Source organism: Salmo salar, chromosome ssa09 (assembly GCF_905237065.1).
Source record: "Salmo salar chromosome ssa09, Ssal_v3.1, whole genome shotgun sequence".
Lineage (NCBI taxonomy): Eukaryota > Metazoa > Chordata > Actinopteri > Salmoniformes > Salmonidae > Salmo > Salmo salar.
This window is the reverse complement of record NC_059450.1, coordinates 35062134-35079028: the sequence shown is the minus strand read 5'-3', so window position 1 is coordinate 35079028 and position 16895 is coordinate 35062134. Positions and strand designations below refer to the sequence as shown.

At 42.8% G+C, this 16895-nt stretch overlaps 1 protein-coding gene across 2 annotated transcripts in view; it reads left to right on the top strand.

Annotated features, from left to right (window-relative positions):
* The window catches only part of vrk1 (vaccinia related kinase 1), a 31205-nt gene extending 15518 nt beyond the window's left edge, over positions 1–15687 (top strand). The window contains exons 7-13 of one of the 2 annotated variants that reach the window (XM_045723276.1): positions 318–410; positions 1713–1845; positions 7775–7895; positions 7974–8032; positions 13303–13484; positions 15039–15135; positions 15235–15687. In XM_045723276.1, the coding sequence (XP_045579232.1) occupies positions 318–410; positions 1713–1845; positions 7775–7895; positions 7974–8032; positions 13303–13484; positions 15039–15135; positions 15235–15404 (855 nt within the window). In that variant the 3' untranslated portion in view covers positions 15405–15687. 2 annotated transcript variants of the gene reach the window in all.
* The last annotated feature ends 1208 nt before the right edge of the window (positions 15688–16895 follow it).

Sequence of the window (16895 nt, the reverse complement as noted above, 5' to 3'; positions counted from 1 at the left end):
TCACTGCTTTGATGTTTGCAGAGAACAACCGGGGGGGCTGTCCAAGTTCCCTCCAAGTTTATTTGCACTCTGGGAGGGGGACACTTTGGAGTTGTCAACCATGATGGAGAGGTCTTGGAGCGTGCAAGCCTTCCCCGGGAGGAAGAGGGCAGCTCCGCCTTGTTGAGCTTGAGGTGGTGGGCCGACATCCAAGCTGAGATATCTGCCAGTCATGCAGATATCTTTCGTGTTCAAAATGTTGTTTGCCTATGTATTGTTATCTCTGTAAATAATGTTTGATATTTGTGTTGCATCTTCTTCTCCCCTCACTTGTGTAGCTTGACATTCTGGAGTACATCCATGAGCATGAGTATGTCCACGCTGACATCAAAGCCTCCAACCTCCTCCTCAGCCACAACAACCCCAATCAGGTCAGTGGCTGTCTTTTCCAAAGATATTGGCCTTGAGCTGTTGTATTATCTAGGGTCCTACCTGTCTGTCATTCACACTAGTCCAGCACTTACACACCCGATTCAGCTAATTCTTAAGCCAGGGCTTGATACGTTTATTTGAGTCTGTTGAGTTACAACCCCAGGAATGGATTGAGAAACACGTATGTAGTGGAGCTTTTTTGCCCTGATATGGCTAGCATCAATGCTATGCTAATCCTGTTAGATCTAACCATGTCAGGGCTGTATAGCTTGCTAGCATTGTGCCTTGTGTGTAGCAGTGGAGGTTGCTGAGGGGAGAACGGCTCATAATAATGGCCAGAATGGAGCGAATGGAATAGTATCAAACACATGGTTTTCATATGTTTGATACAATTCCATTCACTCCATTCCAGCCATCACATTACACTCCAGCCATTATTATGAGCCATCCTCCCCTCAGCAGCCTCCACTGGTGTGTAGTGACTAGCAATGTTACCGTACCTGTAGACTTCCAGTCAATGGTAATTAGCATTGGCTCGCAAAACTACCGCTAAGTTCCTTTATCCTGCACGCAGAGACATGCCAGACTCTAGCAGTAACCCTTTAAAATGGAGAGGCCTATTTCTCAGTCTGGGTAGGATTTCAAATGGTTGTCTCTACCTCTTGAAGTGAAGTAATGCCTTTGACCTGATATGTAAATTGAACAAACATTGGATATGTTTATTTATTTGATTATGCTGCTGCCACTGGTTCATTGGATTCAGTTCGACATTAGAGACATAAAAGAGGGGAGGGGGGGTGTTCTTTATTCTTCTCTAAACAGGGGAGAGATTAGATGGTGGCTAAGAGCTCTTTCAAGCAAACAAGGTGGGGGCAGGGGCAAATATGTAATTTAGAGATTAATAATGTTTCCGCGGTGTGTTATTAAAGTGCTATTTTTAAATTAAAATTTAGAAAGCAACCCCTTGGGAGTCTCAGGGTTAGCTCTCTCTCTGCCTGCTCCCTGCCTGCAGTTACTGGAAACATTTGTTTGACTTTCTGGGAGCTGAGGATTTGAGCAGGGAGGGAGGGAGCTGTAGTTTACTGTAACTATGCTTTGTAATGTATGAGATATTGTTATAGTCCAGGCGATATGTGGAAAAACATGTTTTCAGAAAAGCATGAAACTTAGTACACATGTACAGTGTTATTAGTAGTAATTTAGTTACTAGCCACATCATTTTAAGTATACTCACTCATTTGGTTGGCTGTGTGTCAGTGTGTGCATGCATGAATTTGTCTGTTTTGTTTGCAAACCTCTAGGTTTACTTAGTAGATTATGGACTGGCCTATAGGTATGCTCCAGAAGGAGTGCTGAAGGAGTACAAGGAAGACCCTAAGAGGTGCCATGACGGGACCATCGAGTTCACCTCCATCGACGCACACAAAGGAGTCTGTAAGTACAGCACACCTCACTGAGCCAAGCCAGGGCTCGGTACGTTCAGTTGGGAGTAAATGGAAGAAACCATTTTTTCAAAATAAAAAGGTAACCTGATTAGGGCCTTCACCCACGGTGCTCAGAATGACAGAAATCACATTTACATAATGGTCATTGTTCTTAACAGAGCATGGAAGTCGATGTGTGTCCTTGCAATGATGTGTGTCCTTACAATGATGTGTATATTTTTACCACACACTTTGAAGATGTTAGATTAGCTGTCAACATTTACTATTCCTGAACCAAGACGAGTAACGAACAGCAAAATCGTAGCATAGGCGGAGCGTGATTTTCAAGTTTGTTGGAAGAATATTTTCACCATAAAAATGCACCTTTTATAATAAGGCAATCCATGCATCATCGCATTTGAAGACTTATGTAAGAGAGCCTACTATTCCTAATGTGATGAGTAGATTGGATAGTCATGATTTAGGCTAATAATATAACTCAATCACCTTTCGCAAAAAAGACAGTTCAATGCATGTCTGAGCATATAGTGTAGAGGCCTGGGCTATATTAGATATGTTTCTTCTTTCTTTGCACGGGGAAAACACATGTCCTACAATTCTACTACACTTTATATGATTGTAGACATTAGTACAATAATTTTTTAATACGACAATTTACAGGGTAGCCTACTCTGCTGACACTGACAAACAGATCAATGAAAACCATGTGGTCCATATAATAGACCTACGAGAACGAGATGCATCTAAACTGGAGGAGGAAATTATGATAATGAATATGAGCAGTGCGCACTCACCGGGGAAATGGCCGGTGCTCTCCGCTGGAGCCAATAAGATAGGCTATAGGCCTACTGTGGTTCGCTCAGTTAATTTGAGAATTTTTAAAGACCGATTAAAAAGACAGTCTTTTCATTGTCTTCTCTTTACAGCATTAGCCATTTGCTTTCCAAACTTGTCCTGCGATTTTAATATACTGCTCAAAAAAATAAAGGGAACACTTAAACAACACAATGTAACTCCAAGTCAATCACACTTCTGTGAAATCAAACTGTCCACTTAGGGAGCAACACTGATTGACAATAAATTTCACATGCTGTTGTGCAAATGGAATAGACAACAGGTGGAAATTATAGGCAATTAGCAAGACACGCCCAATAAAGGAGTGGTCCTGCAGGTGGTGACCACAGACCACTTCTCAGTTCCTATGCTTCCTGGCTGATGTTTTGGTCACTTTTGAATGCTGGCGGTGCTTTCACTCTAGTGGTAGCATGAGACGGAGTCTACAACCCACACAAGTGGCTCAGGTAGTGCAGCTCATCCAGGATGGCACATCAATGCGAGCTGTGGCAAGAAGGTTTGCTGTGTCTGTCAGCGTAGTGTCCAGAGCATGGAGGCGCTACCAGGAGACAGGCCAGTACATCAGGAGACGTGGAGGAGGCCGTAGGAGGGCAACAACCCAGCAGCAGGACCGCTACCTCCGCCTTTGTGCAAGGAGGAGCAGGAGGAGCACTGCCAGAGCCCTGCAAAATGACCTCCAGCAGGCCACAAATGTGCATGTGTCTGCTTAATCGGTCAGAAACAGACTCCACGAGGGTGATATGAGGGCCCGAAGTCCACAGGTGGGGGTTGTGCTTACAGCCCAACACCGTGCAGGACGTTTGGCATTTGCCAGAGAACACCAAGATTGGCAAATTCGCCACTGGCGCCCTGTGCTCTTCACAGATGAAAGCAGGTTCACACTGAGCACATGTGACAGTCTGGAGACGCCGTGGAGAACGTTCTGCTGCCTGCAACATCCTCCAGCATGACCGGTGTGGCGTGTCATTTCTTTGGGGGGCTGCACAGCCCTCCATGTGCTCGCCAGAAGTAGCCTGACTGCCATTAGGTACAGAGATGAGATCCTCAGACCCCTTGTGAGACCATATGCTGGTGTGGTTGGCCCTGGGTTCCTCCTAATGCAAGACAATGCTAGACCTCATGTGGCTGGAGTGTGTCAGCAGTTCCTGCAAGAGGAAGGCATTGATGCTATGGACTGGCCCGCCCGTTCCCCAGACCTGAATCCAATTGAGCACATCTGTGACATCATGTCTCGCTCCATCCACCAACGCCACGTTGCACCACAGACTGTCCAGGAGTTGGCGGATGCTTTAGTCCAGGTCTGGGAGGAGATCCCTCAGGAGACCATCCGCCACCTCATCAGGAGCCTGCCCAGGCGTTGTAGGGAGGTCATACAGGCACGTGGAGGCCACACACACTTCTGAGCCTCATTTTGACTTGTTTTAAGGACATTACATCAAAGTTGGATCAGCCTGTAGTGTGGTTTTCCACTTTAATTTTGAGTGTGACTCCAAATCCAGACCTCCATGGGTTGAAAAATTGGATTTCCATTGATTATTTTTGTGTGATTTTGTTGTCAGCACATTCAACTATGTAAAGAAAAAAGTATTTAATAAGAATATTTCATTCATTCAGATCTATGATGTGTTATTTTAGTGTTCCCTTTATTTATTTTTTAGCAGTGTATCTATCTATCTATCTATCTACCTATCTACCTATCTACCTATCTACCTATCTATCTATCTATCTATCTATCTATCTACCTATCTACCTATCTACCTATCTACCTATCTACCTATCTACCTATCTATCTATCTATCTATCTATCTATCTATCTATCTATCTATCTATCTATCTATCTATCTATCTATCTATCTATCTATCTATCTATCTATCTATCTATCTGGCTATATATATATATATATATATATATATCTGGCTGTACATCTAATTTTTTCACTAACAGTCGCAATTCAACAATCATCTATTTGGTACCTGCTTCCCAAATTGCGTGTGCTGCCTTTCCTTCTGACCGTAGGCAATGACATTTAAAACACTCCACAACTTATTTTTTAAGACTAGGGGAAGCTAATGATCTTAGTGGCCAAATCATGCTTTAGTACACTATTTTGAATGTTATTTATTTATGCATAGACAGGAGTAGGATAATTAGGCTATATCATTTTGGCAATTTCATTCAATTTACTTAGGGAAAGCTTCCCCTAGCTTTATGGACGGAAGCCAATGAGCCTATGTCTTATCTACTATCTCCCATAGTTGAAAAGTTGACCTATTCTATTAGTCAGCTTGTTGAGAGATAAATAGCCCAAACAGACTCTGGGACAGTTGTGGGATGATAGATCCCAAATTCAAACAACAACTAGGCTACATAAAAAAAATATATATACAGTTGGAAGTTTACATACACTTAGATTGGAGTCATTAAAACTCGTTTTTCAACCACTCCACAAATTTCTTGTTAACAAACTATAGTTTTGGCAAGTCGGTTAGGACATCTACTTTGTGCATGACACAAGTACTTTTTCCAACAGTTTTTTACAGACAGATTATTTCACTTATAATTCACTGTATCACAATTCCAGTGGGTCAGAAGTTTACATACCCTAAGTGGACTGCGCCTTTAAACAGCTTGGAAAATTCCAGAAAATTGTGTCATGGCTTTAGAAGCTTCTGATAGGCTAATTGACATCATTTGAGTCAATTGGAGGTGTACCTGTGGATGTATTTCAAGGCTTACCTTCAAACTCAGTGCCTCTTTGTTTGACATCATGGGAAAATAAAAAGAAATCAACCAAGACCTCAGAAAAAAATTGTAGACCTCCACAAGTCTGGTTCATCCTTGGGAGAAATTTCCAAACTCCTGAAGGTACCACGTTCATCTGCACAAACAATAGTACGCAAGTATAAACACCATGGGACCATGCAGCTGACATACCGCTCAGGAAGGAGACGCGTTCTGTCTCCTAGAGATGAACGTACTTTGGTGCGAAAAGTGCAAATCAATCGCAGAACAACAGCAAAGGACCTTGTCAAGATGCTGGAGGAAACAGCTACAAAAGTATCTATATCCACAGTAAAACGAGTCCTGTATCGACACAACCTGAAAGGCCGCTCAGCAAGGAAGAAGCCACTGCTCCAAAACCAGACTATGGTTTGCAACTGCACATGGGGACAAAGATTGTACTTTTTGGAGAAATGGTCTGATGAAGCAAAAATGGAACTGTTTGGCCATAATGACCATTGTTATGTTTGGAGGAAAAAGGGGGAGGCTAGCAAGCCGAAAAACACCATTCCAACCATGAAGCACGGGGGTGGCAGCATCATGTTATGGGGGTGCTTTGCTGCAGGAGGGACTGGTTCACTTCACAAAATAAATGGCATCATGAGGAAGTAACATTATGTGGATATATTGAAGCAACATCTCGAAGACATGAGTCAGGAAGTTGAAGCTTGGTCGCAAATGGGTCTTCCAAATGAACAATGACCCCAAGCATACTTCCAAAGTTGTGGCAAAATGGCTTAAGGACAACAAAGTCAAGGTATTGAAGTGGCCATCACAAAGCCCTGACCTCGATCCTATAGAAAATTTGTTGGCAGAACTGAAAAAATGTGTGCGACCAAGGAGGCCTACAAACCTGACTCAGTTACACCAGCTCTGTCTGGAGGAATTGGCCAAAATTCGCCCGACTTATTGTGGGAAGCTTGTGGAAGGCTACCTGAATTGTTTGACTCAAGTTTTACAATTTAAAGGCAATGCTACCAAATACTAATTGAGTGTATGTAAACTTCTGACCCACTGGGAATGTGATGAAATAAATTAAAGCTGAAATAAATCATTCTCTCTACTATTATTCTGACATTTCACATTCTTAAAAGACAGGGAATTTTTACTAGGATTAAATGTCAAGAATTGTGAAACTGAGTTTAAGTGTATTTGGCTAAGGTGTATGTAAACTTCCGACTTCAACTGTATATGTAAAAGCAATGAATCAATAGATCAGAACGTTTAGCTTAAAGTGTTGATAAACTATATCTTAAAATTATGCTATTAGCACAGCAATGAGCACAACGCAGTAGGCTACGCGCAAATGTGCGTTTGGCTATCGGACAATGAAAATTGTTGAAAACCAAAAGAATATGAGAGAAATAAGCTACTCGTTTCAATGGTGTAAGGAAGTCTTTATAAAATAATTGCCTCCACGGATATGGTCGGTTTTTGCCTAGGCTACTTTGAAGCAAGACAAAACATGCCTCATAATATGTAGTAAAACATTCGGGTTTCAAACAAGTAAGTAAAAATGCATACTACCTCCAGATTTTTGCGAAGTGGTGTGTGACGTGCTAATGAAGCCTGCCTTCCTTTGCCTATGCATTTGAATGACGAATGGGAAGCATGCTTCAATTACCAGTTGAGAAATACAAATATTAGCTTTTAGAATTGCATCTAGAATTGTTGTGCAAAGATTGGGCTTGTAAAAGCTCTGTCTGACAGATTTCCCTCTCAAAGGCTCTCTGTCTGTATGCTGTGCGTGTGAGGATAAATAAGATTCATAAAGAATATACACGCACCAATTTAATTCCCCAAAATTATGCAAATTAACCCATATACTGATAAGCATGACCAGTCAAATGTATTTACATCAATGAATAGGCTAAAAAGCATTATTTTCCGCAATGGGATTCATTTTGTTCTCCTGGACAATTGGCCAGAGCTGATTTTTATTTATTTATCAGCATATAAAATTAAAGCCAAAGAACCAGCTATTACCAGCTAACAGAAACCCTGCCACCACTGTATCAGTAGGACCTCTAAAGGTATCTGTTGATCAGTTCAGTTGTGAAAATTATAGTATGAAAAAGGAAAATATAAGAACAAAACTCACCATGGCTATGAACTGTTAAAAGCAGCGGGTAGCCATCTTATCGCCTCTGACCACAACATTTGCTGTCATTTTAATTTCCTGATGATTCTACATGTTTAATGGCCACTGTTGGTCGACACCCAGCAGGTGAGCGCTGCTTTAAACCCTTCAGACTGACGTAGTGGTGTTGTATGTCTGCAGCTCCCTGTAGAAGGAGTGATCTGGAGATCCTGGGGTACTGTATGGTCCAGTGGCTCTGCAGTAAACTGCCCTGGGAAGACAAGCTGCAGGACCCCCTCTATGTCAGAGACGTAAAACTACAGTAAGATGTCATGCATAACACACACACACATACACAGGTTGGTAAGTTGAGATCCTAACTTGTTTTTGTCGTTCACAGATGCAGAGATAACGTGTCAGAGTTCATGTCCAAGTGTTTCTCCTCACAAGACAAGCCAGGTGAGACAGAAACTAATGCTACATTTCTTAGAACTAAGTTTTCTACTTTGTATGTTGAGCACACATCTGTTGGTCTTCGTGTGTATGAGGATGTCAATATTGTAGTTGAGATTAGTTTGACGTATCAAACTTTAACATAAGTAGCCGTTAGGTCAGTGGAGTTATAGTTACACCATTATCACTAGCTGCTGCTTCACGAACTGACACACTGTGGTGTACTCACTCACTCACTCACTCACTCACTCACTCACTCACTCACTCACTCACTCACTCACTCACTCACCACTCACTCACTCACTCAGTGGTCCTTGAGAACCTGGGTTGTTGTTCTTAGCACATTATGTCCCCTGCTCCATTCCCAGCCACAACCAGCCTTAATTGAACTGAAGTATGATCACACACACACACACACACACACACACACACACACACACACACAGTGGAGAGTAGAGTGGCTGTTCTCTGCATCATAAGGGGCCCTGTTGATCTCCTCATAATGAGGGCTAATTCATTAGCCCCACCGCTAATTCTCTGACCGCAACAAAACTTTCCACTTGAACTTTCTTGTGAATTACAGTGTGATGAGTGCATTCGTGTGAAGCATAGGTTGGAGGCAATACCAAGGAGGGCAAGAGTGTTGGCTGAAGTTTGCCTTTTGGAGTGACATCACTTCAGATATGTTGTAGACATACAGTACCAGTCAAAAGTTTGGACACACCTACTCCTTCCAGGCTTTTTCCATTCTTTGTACTATTCTACATTGTAGAATAATAGTGAAGCCATCAAAACTACGAAATTACACATGAAATCATGTAGTAACCAAGTAAATTAAATAGTAATATTTTTTAGATTCTTCAAAGTAGCCACCTTTTGCCTTGATGACAGCTTTGCACACTCTTAGCATGCTATCAACTTCATGAGGTAGTCACCTGGTGTGCATTTCAATTAACAGGTGTGCCTTGTTAAAAGTTCATTTGTGGAATTTCTTCTTAATGCGTTTGAGCCAATCAGTTGTGTTGTGACAAGGTAGGTTTGTTATACAGTTGAGAGCCCTATTTGGTAAAAGACCAAGTCCATATTATGGCAAGAACAGCTCAAATCAGGAAAGAGAAACGACAGTCCATCATTACTTTAAGACATGAAGGTCAGTCAATCCGAAGAATGTCAAACTTTGAAAGTTGCAGTCACAAAAACCATCAAGCGCTATGATGAAACTGGCTCTCGTGAGGACCACCACAGGAAAGGAAGACCCAGAGTTACCTCTGCTGCAGAGGATAAATTCATTAGAGTTAACTGCACCTCCGATTGCAACCCAAATAAATGTTTCACAGAGTTCAAGTAACCGAACATCTCAACATCAACTATTCAAAGGAAACTGCGTGAATCAGGCCTTCATGGTCGAATTGCTGCAAAGAAACCACGACTAAAGGACACCAATAATAAGAAGAGACTTGCTTTGGCCAAGAAACACAAGCAATGCACATTAGACCGGTGGAAGTCTGTCCTTTGGTTTGATGAGTCCAAATGTGAGATTTGAGACCGGTGGAAATCTGTCCTTTGGTCTGATGAGTTCAAATGTGAGATTTTTGGTTTGAGATTTTTGGTGTCTTTGTGAGATGTAGAGTAAGTGAACGGATGATTTCCGCATGTGTGGTTCCCACCGTGAAGCTTGGAGGATGTGGTGTGGGGGTGCTTTGCTGGTGACACTGTCTGTGATTTATTTAGAATTCAAGGCACACTTAACCAGCATGGCTACCACAGCATTCTGCAGCGATAAGCCATCCTACTGGTTTGCGCTGATGGATTCTGGGTTCTAACTCCTAAACTTGGGATAGGGATAATTATCAGGTATCCTATTGAAATATTGAGTGCTTTGGTTAGAGGGTCTACACCAGAAGTTAATGGTCATCTGTAGGAGGAAGGTATATGGTGGGTGCAATTAAGCTTGGAATGTGCTGAGTGCAGGGAAAACGACCACATGTGGCAGGACTAAGGGGAGAGACCTGTGGATTAGTGATGAACGGGGTCCAGGTCAGGTCACTTTAAGGGAGAAGGAACAGTTTATTGCCCGCGTCACTTAATTTCCTGCCTCGCAACAGAGATGTAGTGTTTGGAGAGAAAGAGATTCCACCCCAAATTGGGGTACATTTACCACCACTATTGTAAAAATGTTTTTGTCGGTTCAGCTGTTCGATCTTTTGGGAAGAATAAACTTTGTTTGCGCTTTCATAGTGTCCGTCGGATTCGTACTCTGATAATCAAAACCTAACAGCGGTTAGTCGGACTGTCCTGTTGAAAAACAAATGATAATGACCCAAAACACACCTCCGGGCTGTGTAAGGGCTATTTGACCAAGGAGAGTGATGGAGTGCTGCATCAGATGACCTGGCCTCCACAATCACGTGACCTCAACCCAGTTGAGATGGTTTGGGATGAGTTGGACTGCAGAGTGAAGTAAAAGCAGCCAACAAGTGCTCAGCATATATGGGAACTCCTTCAAGACTGTTGGAAAAGCATTCCAGGTGAAGTTGGTTGAGAGAATGCCAAGAGTGTGCCAAGCTGCCATCAATTTAAAGGGTGGCTACGTAGAGGAATCTTAAATGTAAAATATATTTGGATTTGTTTAACACTTTTTTTTGGTTATTACATTATTCCATATGTGTTATTTCATAGTTTTGATGTCTTCACTATTCTACAATGTAAAAATAAAGAAAAACCCTTGAATGAGTAGGTGTGTCTAAACGTTTGACTGGTACTATATATGAACTCTTCGGGTTTTTTTTTTTGTTGAAAGATTTGCCGGCGATTCATATGGTTTTGAGGCCTGCAGATTTGACTTCACTCAACATAACATTAACTTTACAATATGGACTAGGGGGCCTTCAATCTGAAGGAGGAACCTTTAAAAAAAAAACGTTGACTTGGAGAGTTTAACAAGCCATTTAATTCAGAGCCTGAACCCAGGGCCTTCCTCTCCTATCCTCCTCTTCTTGACCTCCGCTCATTCTCCTCTCCGTCTCCTCCTCTCCTCTGATCCCTCTGTGGCAGCACCCGCTCTGTGGCCACCGTGTGACAGAAGGAGAGATTTCTCTGCGGGCTGTTGTGTTGTGTGCGGCTGTACCACAACACATCTCAACAGCCCAGAGATAGAGGTGATGGGACTGGAGCCGCCGTGGTTCAGTTGTGTCCATCCTCACTAATTTTGTTTGTTGTGACTAGGGTTGCACATTTTTGGGAATATTCAGAGGTGTAAACTTTCCCGTGGGAATATATGGGAATTAATGGAAATATATGCAAATTAATATTAATACCATTTAAATGTAGATGTTTTTTTGCATTGGATATATTTACCATATCATATCGAGACGGAAACCTAAACCTTTAACTTATCATAAGTAGACATAATTGCAAATGCTTATATCCTTCCAATATGATGAAAAAAATTTCAAAAATTTAGTTACGAATTGAACTTTAATTAAATGAGTTGACTCTTCACATGATGATTTCACTGAACAACAAAAGAAAGGGAATATTGAATGGTCCTCAATGATCCATCGCATCTCCCAAAAACGTTTTCAACATACATCTGTAAAATGATAGTCTAGAAACTAAAGCTTTGGTTGTCTTCCTCTCAGGCTTCCATGTCTTCTCCCTGGACCTCCTCAATGTCCACCTCTTGAACACGGTCACTTTCCAACCTTGTTGAGGATGGCTCGTTGTTAGGCTCAAAAGCTTCAAGTTTCCCCGGATGGCCACCAATTTTTCAACCCTTGTATTGGTCAGCCTGTTGCGCTCTGAGGCGGATGATGTTGGTGGAATTTGGAGGATGATTGAGGCAACAGGGGAAAGAGCCTCGCATCCACCAAGTCCCTTCCACCAGGTGGCTGATGAGATATGTTGGCACGACTGCCATATTGCATCTCCATCCCAAAGCCCTTGCTTGGAAGTGTACTTCGCCAGACTGCCAAGAACCTTGCCCTCATTCAGGCTAAGGTGGCGAGACATGGTAGTGATGACACCATAGGCCTTGTTGATCTCTGCACCAGACAGGATGCTCTTGCCTGCCTACTTGGGGTCCAACGTGTACGCTGTGGCGTGTATGGGCTTCAGGCAGAAGTCTTCACGCTTTTTGATGTATTTCAGAAGTGCAGTTTCCTCTGCTTGGAGCAACAGTGAAGTAGGCAGGGCAGTACGGATTTATTCTCTTACATCTGCAAGCAGAGTCTGAACATCAGTCAGGATGGCATTATCTCCCTCAATCTGTGCAATGGCTACTGCTATAGGTTTCAGGCTGCTTACCACTCTCTCCCAAAATACATCATCCAGTAGGATCCTCTTGATGGGGCTGTCCATATCAGCAGACTGTGATATGGCCAATTCTTGGAGAGACTCCTTCCCCTCCAGGAGACTGTCAAACATGATGACAACACCACCCCAACAGGTGTTGCTGGGCAGCTTCAATGTGGTGCTCTTATTCTTCTCACTTTGCTTGGTGAGGTAGATTGCTGCTATAACTTGATGACCCTTCACATACCTAACCATTTCCTTGGCTCTCTTGTAGAGTGTATCCATTGTTTTCAGTGCCATGATGTCCTTGAGGAGCAGATTCAATGCATAAACAGCACAGCCAATGGGTGTGATGTGAGGGTAGGACTACTCCACTTTAGACCAAGCAGCCTTCATGTTCGCAGCATTGTCTGTCACCAGTGCAAATACCTTCTGTGGTCCAAGGTTATAGATGACTGCCTTCAGCTCATCTGCAATGTAGTGACCGGTGTGTCTGTTGTTCCTTATGTCTGTGAATAATGATTGAGGGGTGGAGATCAGCTAGATAACAAACGTTCAAATCTGTGTTGTAGTTTATGGTCAGTGAGGGTTGGGAATCTTCAAGTTGAATTGGTTTAGTTTCTCTGTTTTTTGTTGTTGTATTGTTTGTGTTTTTATACAGTGTTGTTGGAGCAGATGGGGAACAGGTTGAAATGCATAGGGATGCTCATTGCCTCATACCATCATCTACTATATTGAACAGGAGAATCTCAACCACTCTTCAGCTAGCTAGCTAGCTACCTTTTAATTGTGAATAGGGCTAAATTAAAAATTACTCTTAAATGTTAAACCACTTTTTTTTTCACTTCTATTTATGTGTTATGATGCTGGGTGTCAAGTAAAGTGTTACCTTTTTTGGGGTAAGCACCGCAGCTCATACAACTTGCTGGGCCTCTCATTTTAAAATATAAATCCACTCATTTTATTTCTTTGTCATATTTTAGATGAACTTCAGAAGTTCATGGAGGAGGTGAAGACACTAAGCTACACAGACAAACCGGCCTATCAGAAGCTACGGTCCATTCTGGAGGCAGGGCTTAAGTCAATCGGCACCAAGGATGACGACAAGCTGGAGTTCTCCTCAGCGGTCAGCAGCAACGGAGCCGGGCCATCGTCCTCTGCCAAGGTCGGTGCACAGACACATGTTGCACGCAAAGACAGACATGCACACACTCAAAGACTGACACAACCACACACATATACAAATGTGTTTCTGTGAGATCATAGTAGCCTTGGCATTTAAAACCTGGCACGCTCCAGACCTTTTTGAAGCCCGGCCTTTCAAACGGAGCCCATTTCAACCACCACTAATGTGTTTACCTGTTGAAAGCCATTTCATTTGAAATGTAAAAATGCCCAAGCACGATCCGAGACTAATTGAGCAGGTTCGTGTGAATGGCTGCCAAGTGCATTGATTTTCAAATACAATTAAGGTGTGATGCTTTTAAAAGATGTGCCTTGACCGCTGCTTGACGTTTTTACCCCCAAAACACAGTCACACACACTGGTCAAAACGTTGTCTATGTCACGCTGGCTAACACACAGGGTTTTCTCCAACAACAGCAAAAGCCTTTTTCCTTTCCTCTCCTCTCTCAGATTTCTCCTCTTTTCTCCATCTTACCTATCTCCTTCCTCCTCTCCTCTCCCCTTCCCATTTCTCCTCTTCTCATTGTCCTCCCTTTTCTCCTCTCTTCCCTCTCTCCTCCTCCGTATCCTCTTTACCTTTCTCCTCCCTCTCCTCTCCGACAGGTCTAAGTACCTGTGTTTATCCCTCAGTAATGTATCACAAATTTGATGACATGGTAACCTTGGAGTTGGTGCTGCCTGGCAATCAGTGGGCCACTCTCATGGCAGAGGGAGGGGTCTCCCCTTCCTTCCCCCTCCTCACGCTACCCACAATACGTTTGCATAAGGACGGTGCCACCGGAGAGCTGGCTCATGCCAGTTGAGGGTTACCTGCCCACTGCCGTTATTGTATGTAATTATCCAGCCAATCTGTTCAGCTCAGCAGGGTCTGCTGGTAATCATAAGGTAGCAATTGGCAAAATGAAAGGCAAGGCAAGACAAGAGAGGGAAGAAATGAGGGAGGGGCGCGCGTTCATTATACAGTTTAAGAGAGAATGAGGAAAAAGAGGGATGGCGGAAGGAAGAAGAGATGGAAGAGTTGATTGCTGTCGGTAAGTGCATCTTTCTCATCAACGTGTTCTGGGCTGGTATGATTTCATGGACACAATTATTTGCTAGTTTTAGTCTTGAATGTGTAGATCAGGGAGAAAAAGTTAAGTCATAGTTGATGAAAATTGTACCAAATGGCTCACCTCAAATCTCAACTTTGACACTGAAGACAGCTCCAGATGTCTTAAACAATTACCCCAGAAACAAAATTAGCCCTGTCCATTGTTGTTATTTAGATAGGTCAAGGAAGCAGAATTCACTGTGTACTTTGAGTGGATTATTCCTGTAGAAGGATTTCTTCCTCTGAGATGGCAGAGTCATAATTGCATTTGCTCAGATGTCACACAGACATTCACAAGGCTCCGGGCAGATATAAGCGTTCGGTCGTCGTGTGCCAAAGCAGAGTTCCTAATTTCATGTTTGATTTCTGCCCCCTCCAAGGTTGCTGCAGGCGGCCTGAGATTTGACCACATTTCTCTCTCTTTTTTTTCTCTCCTCACAGAAGACTTCCAAAAGAAAGAAAGTGGTAGATTATAAAGAGGAGTCTGATGATGAGGTTGATGGCTCTCCCGCCAAGAAAAGAAAATCTCCAAAGAAGAAGGGTAAGAATCCTCTGTTCCTCCTCTGTTCCTCCTCTCACACGCTTTTGTCCTCTTCTCAGGTTAAACCACACAGAATACGTTTTGATCTTCTCCTGATAGGGGTGAAGGAAATGAAAACTGCCAGCCCTAAAAAGAAGGTTGCCACGCCTAAAAATACTGCTGCCAGACCCAAGAAGGCACTGGTGGAGATGGGTACTCAGACCACACCTGGCCTGAAGAGAGGCAGAGGTAGACCCAAGAAAAAGGCAGAACCAGTAGATTCAGAATGAGTTCTATTTCTGCCGTCTTATTTGAAGTTCCAGCCAGCCTTCCTCTCCGCTCACCTTCCTCTCACTGTCCGCTTTTAAGAGATACTCCGTTTTAACAGGTTGTAGAGTATGTCTGTTCTGCACTGTGCATATTTTTTTATGTTTCATTTTGTTAACACGCAAGGCCTTCTGTAAGTCCGATAATAAAATAATAATGTTGCTGTTTCAGTGGTATACTTTTTGGACACTAAAAGTAATTGAAAACTTGTGTACTTAAAAATAAAACCAGTCTTCACATTTTCAACCAGTACATTTATTTTTTCAACGGGGCTATACATTTGGGTGAGTTTATTTTCTCTTGTCTGAGTAGCCTCATTTCACTGCCAAAAATAAAATTAAACATCTAGTGTTCAGCGAAATAACAACACAATGTCAAATACAGGTATCCTCGTCAAATAATTAACATCCAATCACATTAACCGTTACTGTCTCGTGGTAAAACTTCACTCTTGCGCAGACATTTAGAAACGAAACATGACAATTTGAAAAAGAAGCTTCGGGACTTTTTTGAGTGAGAGTAAAGACTTTTGAGTAATAAGACATATAAAAGGAAAAGATACCATTAATACGAAGGGTCTAGAAGCGTCCTATATGGTGAGCTACCGAGTGGCTAGGACAGGCAAGCCCCATACTATTGTGAAGGACTTAATTCTTCCTGCTGCTGTGGATGGCTGGGGGAAAAGGCCCAAAAAACTACAGACAATGCCTTCATCAAACAACACTGTTTCACGACGCATCAGTGACATGGCATGAGATGTTTTGAAACAATTACTGCTTCACGTACAAGCCAGTGAATTATACGTGTTGCAGCTGGATGAGTCAACAGACGTGGCGGGCCTGGCACAGCTCCTGGTATATGTCCGTTACGTTTATGGGTGGTCAATTAAGGAAGACATCCTTTTCTGCAAACCACTGGAAACCAGGACAGCATGAGAGGATATTTTTAAAGTACTGGACAGCTTTGTGACATCAAATGGACTTTGGTATCTGTACTGATGGCGCAAAAGCCATGACAGGGGGACATAGTGGAGTGGTAACGCGCGTGCAAACAGTTGCTCCCGATGCCACTTGGGTAACACTGCAGCATCCACCGAGAGGCTCTTGCTACCAAGGGAATGCCTGACAGCTTGAAAGACATTTTGGACACCACAGTGAAAATGGTTAACTTTGTTAAGCAAGGCCCCTGAACTCTCGTGTATTTTCTGCATTATGCAATGATACAGGCAGCAACCGTGTAACGCTTTTTACTACATACAGAAGTGTGCTGTTTGTCAAGGGGCAAAGTATTGACACGTTCTTTTGAATTGAGAGACTAGCTTAAAGTTTTCTTTACTGACCATAATTTTCACTTCTCTGACCGCTTGCGTGATGACGAGTTTCTCACACCACTGGCCTATCTTGGTGATGTTTTTCTCTCGCCTGAATGATCTGAATCTAGGATTACAGGGACTC